General features: G+C 41.5%; 1 protein-coding gene across 6 annotated transcripts in view; it reads left to right on the top strand.

Moving 5' to 3' along the window:
* LOC149330050 (5'-3' exonuclease PLD3-like) overlaps positions 1-16,214 on the top strand; it is a 115,953-nt gene extending 99,739 nt beyond the window's left edge. For all 6 annotated transcript variants that reach the window (XM_089560768.1, XM_089560770.1, XM_089560765.1 and 3 more), the window contains exons 8-10: positions 4,539-4,698; positions 6,863-6,965; positions 8,266-16,214. In XM_089560768.1, the coding sequence (XP_089416894.1) occupies positions 4,539-4,698; positions 6,863-6,965; positions 8,266-8,423 (421 nt within the window). In that variant the 3' untranslated portion in view covers positions 8,424-16,214. The remainder of the gene's footprint in view (positions 1-4,538; positions 4,699-6,862; positions 6,966-8,265) is intronic.
* Positions 16,215-16,548: the final 334 nt, after the last annotated feature.

Raw genomic sequence — 16,548 nt, 5'->3', positions numbered from 1 at the left:
AGTATTACAAACTTCTCAGCACATAGGGAAAGAGAAAATTTCGTGTTTACTGTCTGCACATTTTAGCAACACCTTTTGCATACAACGGGAATGCTAGCATTTTTGTGAAGTGTGCGTTGTGTAGTTCTTAACTGTGCGCACTTTTGACTCAAACATTAGCAGCAGCAGCTGGGTAAAGTGCACTACAGGGCCAAGACTACCTCTCTCTGGGATTTCCAATTACTTCTGCCTTGCACCAAATAGTCACTCTTAATGCATGGGATTCTCATAACCTTACTATTCAATGTAATCCTTTGCTTCCCCTGATTCTGTTTTTCTTTTCTCAGTACCCATCCTATCTAAATGAAATTCTATAACTGATTCCATTCTATTTTTGTACTTCTCTCCTTTTGTCATACCTCCCCTCCCGCCCTCTTTTTCGCTCTGAGCCAGCGAGAAAAAGCAAATGCAGGGCATGGCTTCGCTTTGGCCAGTGATGAAGGATGAGAAGTACAAAAGTGGAATAGAATTGGTTTCAAATTGGTTTCAGAATCATTATTTTACACTGGCGCTGGCTGTGTATTCAGAGTATCACACCTGTTACCCCAAGCGCCACTTTTCACTTCTTAGCATATCACCAGCTTGTGCTTTGTTCTTTAATCAATGCTGCACTGTTTCTATCTATGAGAGGCAGAATCTTGTTTTTATGGAATTATTACAGTCAAACCTTGTTACAACCAACACAGATATTACGAATAGTTGGCTATATCTAACTGCTCCTAAGTACTTTTAACAAACACATGTATTTCTTACTCTATGTATTGAATACGGTTTGGCATAAAACTGATATATCGAACTGCCAAGCACCAAGCTATGCTCGGTTGGATGGCAGGCGGCAGGCTTTGCCTCACTATACTGGTGACTGGTGGTGGAGCGGCAAGCACGGGCGACTGGTGGTGGAGCGGCAAGCATTCACGCTATGATTTACACTTTATCTTGCCTTGCCAACAGTGTCACAAAAGATACAGCGGCGAGAAAAGCTGGTAGCCAGGCAGTTGGCACTTGTTCGCACCGTTCGCACCTGTCAATAGCGTCCCAGAACCAGCGATATGGTCGGTTGTAGATTTCCAGTAGCCATCCTAAGCTCATGTCGACTGTCACGGAGCTGAGGGGGTGAAAACGACGCTAGCTTTTGTCCCGGTGTTTGATTTTTTGCTTGACACCGCTGTAATGCGAGGAAGCCACCCTAGCTAGCGTTTGATCTGCCGCCGCCTCTGCGTGCTGCTGTGCTGTACGGTGAAGCCGACTTTGCAAGCATTTGCCGCTCGGTTTTTTGCGGCCTTCGCAATCACCGCAAGCAGCTTCAAAACAGTGCTAACACTACGGAAAAGGTCTTTCCTAGTTGCCGTTCTTTCACAGGCTAAATTTATCTTCTCCATTGCGAGTTTTTTGGTGAAATTTTATATTACGAATTTCGGCTGTATTGGAACTATTTTACAATCTTTTACCAGTTCACTATAACGAGTTTTCACTTAGTACACTGGGTTTATGAAAAGAATGTGCAGGAGGAAAAGGCCCCAAAGCTGTTGGTGACTGTATCGGAACCTCTTGTCATTCTCTAGTGAAACTTTAAAGGGGCCATCACAGCCAATTTTCGTACATGCACTATTGCGCTAAAATCTCAACACCTCAGATTACAGTTCCCCAAAATTTGAGTTCATTGGTGTGGTAGATACTTCTAAAGTTACTTTTTTCCCCCCTTTTTCTTTTGCAAACAGCTTGCTGGTCTGGCAACCTCTGATCGCTGATTACTGCATTGAGCTATTTGCATACACTCCATAGACCGCTGTCGCCCGAAAAGTGTTTTCTTTTGCTTTGCTGAATGAAATGCACTTTTTGTGTTTTCTTTTCGGGTACCTTCAGCAGACACAAGTTTAGTGATCCTTGCTAATGTGTGCGGTAAAGGGCATGTTAGCGCTATTACATCACCGACTACCAAGTTTTTGCCCAGCATTCATTCGCTCAATATTTAAACTCTAATTAGCACAACGTGGCACTGGAGTAAAAAGCAAAGGCGGCTCAAAAGGCTCAGAGAAAACTGCCGAATTCAACAGCTCAGTAGCTGTACATATATGCAGGTGTGTTACTTGAATATGCATTCTTTTCAGTTAGTAGAACCCTTTTGCAAGACCAAGCCGCTGGCAAAACCCAACACAATTCTACTGTTTCGCAGCCCACACCGACGAATCCCAGTAAAAAAAAAACATTGGAACCAATCGGATTTCCAATGGGTTCCAATTGGTTCCAATTGGAATGGTGTTCCAATTGGATGGTCCAAATGGACTCTCCAATTGGACCATTTGGGTCTCTAATTGGTTCCAATTGGAATGGTGTTCCAATTGGATGGTCCAAATGGACTATCCAATTGGACCATTTGGGTTTCCAATTGGTGAGCGCAATTGGTCTTACCCATTGCATCCAATTGGTCCGCCGAACTGCACCCAATTTATCCAATGAATGTTTGCACGTTTGACGAAAAAGGTAGAACTAATATGGTACTTACAATAAGAGCTATAAGCAGCTTTGCCTAATAAATTGTACTCATCACCTACACCACCACTGGAGCTGAAATTAAATTAAATATCTGCGCTCAGTGGGCAAGCGCCACCGGCTCCAGCATGAGAGCCTAATAAATTGGGTATATAAGTTGGAGCAGAAGTGTGTTCTCTGGATGTACATATTGAGCTAATGTATGCTACTAGTGCCTGAATGTGCAGTGTTGCTTGCGTGTGATGTGTCTGTTGGCTTTTATTTCCATAAAAGCATGTTAATTTCAATTCCATAGAAAAATGTTGATTGGCTCTTGGAGAGTGTCTCCCCGCAGTCCTCATAAATCAGTTTTCCTTTTGCACGTTACAATGCGTTAAGTTGTAGAACTATTCATCCAAGATCCTAGAGCATATTATTCAAACGTTTATAGCTACCTTTCTCAATGAACGTAACATATTTTGTGAATATTTTCTGGGTCAAATAACTGCCTGGCCTAATGGGTCTAATTGGCTAGTCCAGTTGGATCTAATTGGTCGGGGGCTAAAAACATAACTGGAACCAATTGGTTCCAATTGGGAAATCCAATTGGAAGCAATGGGAATGTCCATTTAGTTCCAACTGGAATGTCCAGTTGGTTCCAATGGGTTTTTTTGACTGGGATAGTCGCTGCCTTTTTTCATTTCACCTCAGTGCCACACAACTGCTCCAGTTTCTGAGGCTATATGTAATGCTCGCTTTTTTTCTGCTCCTTGTGAGTCAAATAACTCGTGTATTCGCTAAGTCAGTGCTTCAATATAATAGTACACTATTTAGCATTTACTGCACCTACGCGAAGTTCCCCCAGGAATGTGCTGATTACAATGACTGCTACCCCATGCTGAGGTTGTTTACGTACCTGTGCACAAACAGTACTGCTCATTTGCATGGCATAAAATGCAAGGTTTGCTCTCTTTATCTTAGTTATTATCTTCTCTTGCTCACAGGTTCTAGTTTTACTCATTTACACACTACAACAACTGTGCAATAAGCGCTAATGAGCGATCGCCTGTCTGGGAAACGTTTCGCTTTTGACCGGCGCTTCCTGCTAATTGTATTTGTTTCCTGCGATGTCACCAATACTTGATATTAAATTGCGTCATCCAGATATGCATTTGGTGACAGTTTACGCGAACTGAAACAGCCAAATTTGTTGTCTACAGTGGACAGCGACGGCTACTGCCGGCTGTCTTCAGCACTGGTCTGTAGACTGGGTCGTGTACCGGGTCACATCAGCAATTCTCTCTTGTTTTATGTGCATCTTGCGATGTAAGCAAGCATCACTTTGAGGTCGCTGTAGCCAGAACTATGCTTGACGGCCATTTGCATGCACTAAAACTTGTGAATTCGTTCTCCGCGGTCATCGAAATCGCATGCATGAATCCTGCGGACTCTCTAGGCCTCATCACAAAATGGGCCGGTGCTCCGCTGTCAACTGAAACTTAAGGATCTGGACTAATATACGGCCGTCACCTGTCAACACTACCACTTACACGCCCAATGCGCAGTTCATGTATCCTACATAATAATCTAAGCTTCGAACTTCTGTTTGGCGGAACTATCGCGTTTAATTCTACTTTGCCACGTGCTATCAAGTGTTGAAATTCTCTTCCGAAGTGCATTGCTACCATACGTGACCCATTAATATTAAAAAACAAATTGACCACCTTTATGCATCCATGATACGGTATTTAAAATGCATTCATAATGTGTACGCTGAATCCATGTAGTGCTGCTATTTGTTTACTGTTTTTTTTTTCGTGTTTCAATATAATACGTTTTTGTTTCATGTTTTAATAAATGCTAACAGTTTAATAATGTTTACGTTTGTGCTTTTCCACTTTGCACCATCTTTTGCCTGCAAAATGTTGTTACCCCCCCCCCCCCCCTCCCCTCACACAATGTTCCAAGTGTGGAACCTGTGAGGTACTTGAATAAATAAAAAATATATAATTTTCTCTTGTCAACTACAGGTTCTGGCCACGTATTGACGATGCCCTGCGGGCAGCGGCCATCGAGCGTGGCATCGAAGTCCACCTACTCATCAGCAAATGGAACCACACTCACCACGACATGTACCGGTACCTGCGGTCACTGTCTGTGCTGCGGTCACGGTACATCAACCTCCACGTGGTGAGTGACATAGAAAGCAACTTTGATCCGCTGTGAATCAGTATTTTGGTCTGGGCTAGTCGATTCATTGTTACAAAAGATCAATCCAGCGCAAGGACACAAGAAAACACAACACAGGATGGGCGCTGTCCTATATTGTGTGTTTTTTTCATGTCCATGTTCCATCGAGCTGGATTAATCTTCTGATCCACACTTTGATGAAGATTAAAAGCAAAGGCGTCTATGTTTTGAGGTTTTTTTGCTCATTGGAGATAATGGAAGGAGCATATAACACCAAGTAATAAACATACTCCACAATTGTCATAAATTTTTTGAGTCAGGAAATGCGTTCATGTGCAAGTGAACATGGTATGTGAGCAAGTCATGTTGGCAGTGTTGAGAGGTAGTCATGTAGTACACCGTGCCTAGCTTTGTGTTTATGAAACATTAAGAATAAATGTTGGACTATTTTCCTAGCGCTAACTAAATGTTTGAGCAACAAATATGCAACTTCATTTGAAGGTTCATGCCAAGTTTCATACCGTGCTTTATTGTGCGTACTTATTTGGAGTCATAAATGTTTCACAAAGTCATCAGGAAGGCTTACAACAGACTGTTAAGTTTGGAAGATATAAGTCAGAAGTTCTCACTGTGGAAAAGGCCACTCAGGGAGTGCGTCGAAGCCATGCTCTAAATTTTATGCTTGAACTTAACTTTTATGATGCATTAGGTTCCTGTTACAGTGAAGTTGTGCTCCTATCAAGTGTGCAAAATAAGTGCACTTACGAACAGTGTCACTTGTTAAAAGTGCACTGTAGCTCAGCTAAATGGAGTAACATGAGTGCACTCGCCAAAGTGTGCACTCAGGTCGGAATGCGTTCACAGAACACACTTTGAGGGCCCAGTACGTAGCCTCGACAGCAGTGATTTTTGGGGCATAAAATGTAATACATAGCAAAATGCTCACGCAAGTTGATTTCACCTGTTGCATATGTATTTTTAATTTGTGCAATATAGTTTTATGGTAGCTACTAGCAAAACAGCACATCACTGAAACGTGCTATAGCCTGCCATGTTGTTTGTTTTCCGGATTCTGGATGTGCTAGGAACTCGTCTTGACTTGCTATCCTATTGCCATCAAGCAGATTTAAGGTGACCGTGACCGAAAATTCAGTTATATTCATTTTATATGCACTACTGCTTTTAACAAAGCATAATTCTGAAAGTTGCGCTTGTAAATCCCGATTTCAAAAAAAAAGTTTTTTTTTGATCAGCCACTATTCTCATAAATATGAGTGTTTAGTATTGCGCAGTGCAAAGTGCACTCGAGAAGCTCAAGCGCACTCCCTGAAAGTGCACTTTATTTTGCGCGTTTGGCAGGGGTAATAGTTTCAAGATGAATAAAGCCAGTGAGTCAAAAGACCAACCTATTATGGTATGGTTTTGTGTTTTTGTCTTTCATAGTGCTGTATTTTTCTGCCTTAAACAAACACTGAACACAACTCCATCCAATCACTGTAGTCGGTAAAAACCGATTCTTGACCTCTTTCTGGCAATGTTAACTCTTGTCCAGCAGCAAAGGATGCATTTATAGCTGAAAAAATTAGATGTGAAACTCTTCCTGCCAGTCGATTCAAACCCGTGACGTCCTGACTGAAAAGGACAGTTTGCAATCGTTTTGAAATGAATGGCAGTGCAGTGTAGACTCTGGGGTTCGTGCACAAAAATTCGTTGCTAACGCAGGCATTTTACCAAAATTGGCCAGTGAGGGTGACAACTGTATTTCATTTATTTTTCTTTTCTAGCTAATGAAAGCTCTGTCTATGACAAGATTGGTCGTCTTGTCGTTAGAACGCGATACTTTATTGACACATGCCAACTTCTGTTTGCCCTCAGTATCTCTTCGAAACAATTGTGAACCAGCTACTTATAAGTGTACGATGTGTTCTGTTGAAATCCACACCTAATTCGTCACCCTGCATTGAAGCAGATTTCAGTGAAAATTTTATTTCTGCATTCCACTGAGGCATTTTTTGTGGAAGGAATTATCTCCCATACTACTTTTATGTCGCTGTTTTCCTTCTTTGATCTTCCATTTTTTTTATCACAGTAATATTACTTTCAGTAAGCAAATGCTTTAAATAAATGGGCCTCTTTCTGCATTTTTTTTGTTTCCTTTGGTCAGAAACTGTTCGAAGTTCCAGCATTCACGCCTGAACAAGAGATGATACCGTTTGGGAGAGTAAATCATAACAAGTACATGGTCACTGATAACAAGGCCTACATTGGTGAGTACTAGTCAGTGCAGTGGGGTTTACTATTTTCATTCTTTTGTGCTTCTATGAGCTCCTTTCTTTTTTTCTCTTTTTTTTTTCAGTTTAATTTCTGCATACAATTGGTCTTGAGTGGTGCTTGTTGAATGAACGCTCTCAACTCATGTTGTCATTTCCCTGCCATCATATGATGTGGAAACTTTTCTTCATTAATTGGGAAGATGTTCCTGCACCATTAAATTTGTACCTTTCTAAAAAGCAGCGGCCATTTATCTCTAGCCCCTTAAAGACCTTATTCACTACATTGATGCTCACATTGTCAAATATTGCTTTGCGATTTTCACTCAGTCAAGTTTCTGATTAAAGTGCTGCCTAACCCTGGACAGGATTGACCTCACAAGACAAATTGGTTTCCTTAAACAATGTTTTATTCTTCTTTTTTGCAATGTACTCCAGCACCCAGATGTTAAAATATTGTCCTTGCTTACAAAACTAGTCGCATTTTAACATTCCGGCCGCCACCATCACATCACTGTTATAGATCAGTGTATTCTTTGGTATACAATGATTTATTAAGGTGACATCTGAGGCAGCGGCTTTTTTTCTTCCAACTATTTATTATCATCATCTGCGTCCATCGCAGGACAAAGGCCTTTCTCAAGGATCTCTAATCACTCTTCCCTACACTAGCCTGTGGGCACTCTATCCCTGTGGATTCTGTAGACTCACTTGTCTTCCCGATTATATTTCTGCCACCCCTGCTAATTTCACCTTCTCTTGAAACCCACTGTTTTACACTTAATGACCACAGTTATCTGTTCTCTGCACTTTCTCTCCTTGTTTTCAGCTTGGATATTAACTTGCTTTATTTGGTTTGTAGTAATTATTAGGATCAAATCTGTTTTAAAAAATGTGTGGGGTTCAACATGGCTGGAACCTAGTTATATGAGCGAAAGCTCCGTTAAGCGTGGTCTGCACTGTTTCAAATTAAATGTCAAGGTCAGGTACCCAGTGGTCATAGTTATAGGATCATATGGCCATACTACTATAGCTTAGGCCATAGCACCATGCAGTTCAGTTTGACTTTGTGAGGCATTGAAGGTCATTATCTCATCCACATCAAATCGGAAGTTGTACCCCGAGGAGCAGATCTCCTTCTCTAAAACTGTTTTCTTTCAACAAATAGTGCATCATGATGAATTGAATTTGCAATGCCAAAGTCCAATTGAAGTCCAATGCCGACATTTGAGTTGTCAGTGTGTTCCTTGCAAGCTATGCGAAACTCAATCTCTGCCCACAATTTCTTCACCCACAGGGACATCAAATTGGACGCCCGACTATTTTATCAATACCGGCGGCGTCGGTCTCATCATGGACCAGTCGGGCAACTACACGTCATCTCAGCCAATCAGGGAGCAACTGAACTCTGTGTTTGAACGGGACTGGAACTCGCCTTATGCACGGTGGCTGTGATAATCGGCACCTCGTCCCATCGTTGGAAAGAATGCTCAGATGATTGTCGCAGTGAGGCAGTTAGCTGTTGCTAACAAGTTGTTGATTCCAAATGGACACTGAAACTTTCTTGAACGTCCCATGGACGTCCTGGATGTCCACAGGACGTCTGAGAGATGTTTAGTGCCTATTGGGTTGTGTGCTAAAGATGTGTGAATCAAGTGTGTGGTTGTGAGCACAGGCTTTGCGAATGATACGACGGAATTTTTGTTTAGATATTTCAATTAACGGCTCACAATGGGAAGGTCTTGTGCAGTCTAGCTGGAAATGGAGTCTTAGGCAATCGCTTGTACATATACTACAGGGTTTCAAAACATTTTGACTCATACCTGCTTAATGATTTCCTTGCGAGTTGAGCATTCTTTTTTTGGTGCCGTTAAGACCGAGCATAGCAACTATAGTTACTTGCCGAGTCCCACAACAGACTGTGGTATCCTGTTTGAATTTAGGAGACTAAGAGTCTGTGCAAGTTGAGAAAACGCTCTTTAACAAAAGTGTTAAGGCACTTTCTAATGGCAGCTCAAATTTTCAAACCATTAGCAGTTCGTTGCATAATATACTGTTGCTATCAAGTTTTGTGGGACGCAACTCTGGCAAAGGAACTTGATTTCTACGCATCCACGCATTGTTTGAGATTTCACAGTGCACTCTGTAATTTGCATGTGCGGAATTATGCTGCATATATCTATTCCAGGCTGCTTGCTATGTTGCGCTGAAATGAAATTTTTCTGCTAATATCTCATTCCATGAGCTTTTGACCATGGATGTGCACTGAATGAACTGTGATCGTATAAAATCAAAATAACTGTACTATAAGTTCCGCAAGTTTGATGAACTGTGAAGATCATCTGGAAGAATAGTTTGTCGCCCCACATGATCACTGGGAGTGACTCTTTTTGTATGGGATTTTTAGTTGGCAAGACGTACATGCTCAGTCATATCTCATGCACAGTTATAATGAAACAGTTAAGAACACTAGGTTGTGCATTCAAAGCGCATCACTAATTAGCCCCCTAGTGTTGTCCTCATGCAACATTCATGCAACTCTACTTGAACAGCTGATTGCTTGTAACTCCTGCTTGCAACGATGTACAGCCTTGGACAGAGGTCTTAAAACCACATGGTTGGCAGCCCTAAATACCAAAAGCTCATGAGAGGCGTGAACAAGTGTTCTGAGATTACCGTGATTTATAGCTTGATGGATGCCATAAGTGTCCCACTATGCTGCTGAAGCGCGAACTATGCCTCCTGAGTGAATACCTTTGGGCAAGGGTGTATTGGTCATTTCCATGAACTGAGGTCCAACTGCTGAAAGGGGGGCCAAGTTTTCGTAACAATCATTTTGGTATTGCAAGACAAAGCAGCTAAAAGTTTCCACTCTATCCTACTCTTGCTAGCCAAGAAATTTCAGACTTGTTGAAAATGAGTCTTAACGTATCTAAGAATGCTTGCAGGATGAGAACCGGTGAAAAAAAATTACCATAGTTGATATGGCAAGCCTGCATAAAAGTAGTGTTGTGCAAAATATATACTTCCAGACAAGCCCCCTGCTAGAAGCCTGCTCACTTCGATGACCTAATGCTCACAAACATGCAACTGGTCTTTTCTCTTCCTATGATTGCTTGAGCCTCATCTCAGTTCAATGTGTACCATACTTACTCAGTTAATTGCACCCGTTTCTTTTGTATTCATTATGGTCAAAACTTGAGGCATTACAGTGGTGTCTTTTCTTGGAAGCTTTATGGTCGTTTGTGGTCATTTTGAAATACTGACAAAGGACCATTTTTTTTTGTCGAAAGTTTGGACGAATTCTTGATGAAGGGAAATACTTAAAAAAAAAAATTATTGTAAATGAAACAAATTGGCAACTCTCAATTCTGTATCTCTTGACTATAAGCTTTGGGCGGTGAGTAAGTTTTTGTTTCTGACACTTTTGCCATGGGTAGAGTATTACACAGTTTTACATCTGTCACGGTACATATATCCTAGCTCATTGCTTGGCTTGTGTTTATGCATAACCACCACTATATATTTGATCATGGCACTTCATTTTTAATCTATGACATTTGGCGTTTCACATGATGCTCACGTTTGGCACATTTTCTTGCGTGAAATATGCCACACAATCAAATATTCTTATTTTTTCTCTTAATGCTTTGGTACAGTCAGAACTTATGCTTGATTATACAAGTCATTCTTCTTAAACACAACAAGTCTTCCCGGTAATTGAACTGCAGCATTATTGTGCATTATTGATTGCTAAGACCTTCAGCAAATACTGTCAGGAGCAAAAGTGGTTTACGTTTTATGGAGTTTAACATCCCAGAGCAACTCGGGTTATGAGGGACGCCATAGTGGAGGGTGCCAGATAATTTCAACCTCACATATTTAAGCTGGTTTCACCTACATTTATTTCTTTCTTGGTTTCTGTTTTGCATTGTCCTTCGACCTTCGAGCTTTCATGCGAAAGCTGCATGTAACGAAAACCAGCATGTAAAGAAAAATCGTGGACTTCTTTCAGTTTCGTTATATCCAGGTTTAACTAACACTAGCGCTTCTCTTTCCCTTGATTGCCTCGTCCGTTTTTGGCAGCACCTACTGTCCAGACAGATGAGGAGGTGACTGTTTTTATCCAAAGGCCTGTCATTTCGCTTGTTTCGATGTGTGATGCCTCATCTTGATGTTAACGTCTAAAGGCAGCACAAGAGAGCGAGCCAGAGAACCGCAAGTGCTGTATACCACTTTTGCACCCGTCAGTACATAAAATAAGCACAATATCTATTATCCGTGACGTTACGGAAACATCAGGCCTGCCTGCCTGAGCTTCTCATTTGAAATGACAGCGTAGGCAGGACAATCACTACGGAATACAAATGGTGCAGTTTCTGTGAATCAGAATAATTCAGAGGCAGGCCTAGCTGTGATGAAGATGTACATATCAAACATTGTACAGACAGTCGACGTGCCAATAACCTGCATGCCATTTTTGAGAAAGATGTCATCTAATGCCGGGTGACTTAAAGGGACACTGTGGATAACTCCATCCAGTTTTTGTTCGAAGTTGAGTAGGATTATTTTGTCTGCTTGCGGCTTTGCTGACCTCTATTTGGCAGCAGAAAACGCGCTTGTTGCTAGAAGTTTAGGGTTGTAGTGCTATTTTTTTTCACCTCTCGTTTCAAATTTGTGATGACAATGATGGGGCTGAGAATGTTTCAGACCCGATTAGTATTACTAGTTGGAAATGGATGGCAGTGTGGTATAACCTCATGGGATATGCAAATGAAAGGTATTCAATGTCGACGCACTTTGCTTGTGAGAAAATTGCCTATCCGATAGCTGCAGTGCATATAGTATTGCTTGTGGCCTGTTTGTAGCTTATTAAACCTCCATTTTTAGTGAAAGTAGCATCTTTCGTGGTAACAGTCAATACAGGCCAACGTTGAGCTGTCTTCAGAGTCCCTTTAGATTGCCCGATTTTTTCTTGCTGTTATTGCCTATGTGTCAGCCCCCGTACCTTTCTTTTTTAAAGATATCAGTGACGATAATTTACTGTAACTGATGCGTTATTAATTGACCATACTTCCATATGTTTGCTTTTGAAAGCAATCTGTGAAATGTGTGTTTCCCTAGGTTACTCCCATTTTCAGAGGCTTCATAATTGTACCCATTGTATACACTCGTGGAAGTGAGTCTTTGAGAGTTGATGTGATGTGTTAGGGTGAGCATGTCATGTTAACTGGAAATGTGGTGTGTACATACAGGCCTCGCATTTGCTATGAGAACCCTGGCATATGCAAGTCATTGTTGCCACAAGTCCCTTCGAAACTTTGAATTGTGTTTTGTTTACAGTGCAGGCCAGTATTTCATTGTTAAGCAATATATTTGGGTAGTTGATGTTGGATTGGTGTTCGTATTGAAACCGTTTTAGCATCATTAATTGTTAAAGATGATATTACTGTGACATTAAGAAGCCATGGCACAGTTATATTATGAAACTATATGCGAATTAGCTGTAGAGTAGCTCCGTGAACTTGAGGGCAAACTTAGGTGCTTCCTTTTTTTTTTCATTCTTTCACACAATCAGTGTAATGTTATCTTTTGACAGCAATCAAGTCATTTTCATTTATCTTATCACTTCATGCATCATTGCCAACCATATTTGATCTCATATACTTTCTTCCTTATTTGTAGAGGCTGATTTCAGAAGTGGATTTGTTGTCGTGATATTTCTTCCATGATTGTCACACTCAGTGCTTTATTGTAAATCACAGCATGACTTATCATTTTAATTGCGTTGTGTGTTGCATATGGTATATGTCTACGTGTATGGTCAGTGCTAATCATTTGTCATAGGTGTCATTTTTAACACTTAGTAATAGATGTAGTGCGAAGGACACAATGCTGGGGGTGCAAGGTCAGCCTCCGACCGTGGTTCTAGGCCCATAGCTCAACCATAGGTTGGCCAGCGTTAGGCCATAGCCAATCCCGACCTCGGCCCAACCTTGTTAACCAAGCTTGGGCCAAATTCGGTCAGGTCACCGACTTAAGGCCAACATAGGGCCGAAGTCGGATCTTTCAGTTGAGAAGGATGACAAAAAAGAGGCTAGCACACTCTCTGTTCTGTTTTGATTGTCTTCTTTGCACTATGATGACCTTAAGTGTTCATGTGCATGCTAACCTAGGAGATCTCTCTTCGAGGCCATATTTATCTTTTTATTGATTGACATTGGTTGGCAGTAATAAATTGAAAACTTTGGCACTTATTTGCTGTGTGTTTTTGGAAATGCTAGCAGCCTGGGGATTGAAAGATGTTTGATTGTGCAATTTCTTAACATTTAGTGCACTATGAACTGAGCCCTGTTAGAATTATACCATATCCCACTTTGCATAACCACAGCAAAACAATCTCATGCACTGCATGTAGGCTTTTTCTTACTTGTATTTTTGGCTTCGCATTTGTAAAAGCAGATGTAGCATGCCAAAAGTTGGGTTCAGCAAAACATTACTCAGACAGTCGTTTACCTGAGAACGTCCTTGTTCATCCAAAGGCTTTTTTGCAGAACTTGCTCTTGCCCACTCATCAATGCGTCCATGGCAAAGCTCTCATGTGTTACTAAAACGCAATCATTTTGCTTATGTTAGCTACAGCTGTTTTGCAAGGCATGGCATTGACGTATTTCCCTCCATCTTTTTTTATTTGCCATCTTCTATCGGGCGCATTCCGGCTTTCAATTAAATGTTCAAAGCTCTACTGAGTTGATCACCATTTTCTTTGTCCACTGGGAAAGCTGCCTAATTCACCCAAAGCCACTTCCACTATTGCCAAAGATAATGAAAACCATTTTGAGACTCCCCACCATTTATCATAAAAGGCCTAATCTTTTTACCAGTTTGCCATAAGCATTCAAATCCCACAACTGAATGAAGTTTCAGCTAATTTTTGCAACACTTATGGCAGCAGGGTGATGTAAAAGCTAGCCATTTCATATGAGAGCCTTGAACCAACAGCTGTGGGCCACATGCTCGAAACAATGTTCTGAACTGTTGGCCAACCTATCACTGTGGCTAGTCATGGGAGAGTTGCATCGTTACATTCCGTAGCTCAAAACTTAGTGATGTCTTTTCTTATCGGTAAATGAGGAAACTTTCCATTTCACTAACCTTTTCTTATCAGTATGGCTTGTCCGAGTGAAGTTTTGCCATTCTGAAGTGCAGTCTCATTTTTATTAAGTGAATTCAAAACAATAAATTTCTGATCACCGAAAGGGGCGATGTGCTTTAAGACAGACTGCCTTATCTCAGCTACCAAGTACATATGAATTTGATTCAGAAGTGCCCGTGATGCAGTTCGCGGCAGGTGTGACGGACATCTTTGATGCGATTGCAGCTTGTGTATTTGCTTAGTCTTGCATTATTTTCGATACAGACAGTTCTGAGGCTTTGAGTGGTATCAGTTTTGTTGTTGTTAGTGACGAAATGTATTGATCAATTTAGTGCAGTGCTTTAAAGCAGAAATGAATTAAGCAATATACTTCATTGGAACTGTGCAGATTTTGAGTAATCAGCTAGCCATTTCTTTTTCTTTCACTTTCCTGTCTTTTCTGCACTACCATCAAGCAGAGGTGACACTACAGTGTGTGCAGTCTTTATCAGAAGTGACCTACCATGACTTGCTAAGTGGCTTTTGTGTTTGGCTTCCTAGTTAAACGATCTTAAGACCAAATTCCAGCCATACTGGCGTTATTTCGGTAAAAGTGATGTGGAAAACGCCTTTGTGCTATAAAATGTCAGGGCATATTAAACAACCCGATGTGGTTAAGTGCAGCAACTAAAGTGGCACGCCTTCTCGGCCGATGTAACTTTGGTACCAGCGAGCATCATGAATAACAGCACCACTGTTAGGCAGCTCTTCCACTCTAGCCACGATCACGGTGGGCTCCGGGCCTCTGACAAAGATCGTACTTTGCCTCATGTCTGATTTGTGTCAGCAGGTTGTTATTGATTTGTGGTTGGGTGTTCTATAGGTCTGTCATTGTTAATTTACGAGTCGATGAACTGATAATAGCTTTGCATCATGTGCTGAATTAGAACTTTTCTCATAATTTTTCACATGAATGTGCAAAACTTGGTGTGCGCAGCTGACAAAATCAGAAATCATTTTTTGCTGTGCCCTTGTAAAGATAATTGTTAGTGGCAGCAGTGTGTCAGTTTTTGAATGTATTATAATATGTCAACTCTTCTTTGTGTATATCTTTGTGCCAGTTTCTGATATATCATGTTCTTTCTTCAAATGATGTAGCAATGTATTTTGTATTTGCATGCAGCGTGCTCTTAGTTTTCAGACCAATGTACGGCATATGGTCAAATATTTTTTGTGATTGACATGCCTGAATATCATGTTGATTCATAAGTATCATTCATATCCATGAAGCTGACAGCTAATGCTGCGTGCATTTTACATAATCAACCAATCGACCTCATGCAAAATCTCGCTAGCAGGCCTTTCCACAAATTTAGCCCACCTGACTGACCAAGGTGGCTGACCATGGGTTTAAACAATCAAAATGTGACGCTGTGCACTTTTGCCTGACACCTTTGGTGTCTTTTATGTTTTCCACTGTGGTGCATCTCCTGTTCTATAGTGCATTGCAGCCCACAGTCTCCACAACACTTTTAAACAAGAGTCCCGCCATCTTGGTTGGGGTAACTGTGGTACATGGAAAAGTCTGCTTGCGGAATTTTTGCGTGTCGCTCTGTACATAAGCACGGTGAAGAAGTAGGGCGGGAATTAATGAATTTTTTGTTCTTTATGAAGTGCCAACACCTTACCAGACCAAGCATAGCCATTCTTTGTCGTGAAAATATCAAGAGCAGCTTGCAGCCTACATATCGCTCCTGATATTGGCAGGGATAAGTCTATGCATAACTTGCAAGCTCTGCCACTATAACATCATGGGGCTTTTAGCACTGCGTGTGATTTGTGTTTGCCCTACTTACCTACCTACCTGTGATTTTTCACACTTGGCTGCAGTGGGCATGGAACTGTTATGAATTTTTGATGCCCCTTAGTTTTCAGGTGGCAGATGATGTCGACACGTGTATTAGTGCTGACAAGAGACGTACAACATCTTGTGTTGATTAATGTATGGTGATGTTTGTCCCCGTGTTTGTGCCCAGTGATTTAAAGAAGGAAACTCATAGTCCCTCTTTGTACAGATGAGTGCCAACTGAATAAAATCTTGTCCTGGCAAAGCCATTGCACCTTCTTTCATCCTACTTGCAGCAGTCTCTAGTTGCAGCAAAAGCTCTGATAATTATCAGCTAGTCAGCTAACTGGTCCAGTCAAAGACCTGGCTGCACTGACTAGCTTACCAGTTAGCTGGCCACGGGAGGGACGTTTTATGGTCTACATGGTCTCCACATGATTGGCACGTGCTGGTCCTTGACTTCGCCTTTGTCGCCACTCACAGCAAGCCGTGGTTGCTTCACTTGGTCTCCATCTCTTCTCGCTGACCACTGAGGACGAATCGCAGCATGCCTCCATATCTGAAACTCCATCGCCACTGTAGGAGAGCTGCTAGGCTGT

The sequence above is a fragment of the Amblyomma mixtum genome, chromosome 9 (genome assembly GCF_055824585.1).
Source record: "Amblyomma mixtum isolate Tamu chromosome 9, ASM5582458v1, whole genome shotgun sequence".
Classification (NCBI taxonomy): Eukaryota; Metazoa; Arthropoda; class Arachnida; order Ixodida; family Ixodidae; genus Amblyomma; species Amblyomma mixtum.
The sequence above is the reverse complement of the archived record's forward strand: the minus strand, read 5'-3'. Positions and strand labels throughout refer to the sequence as shown.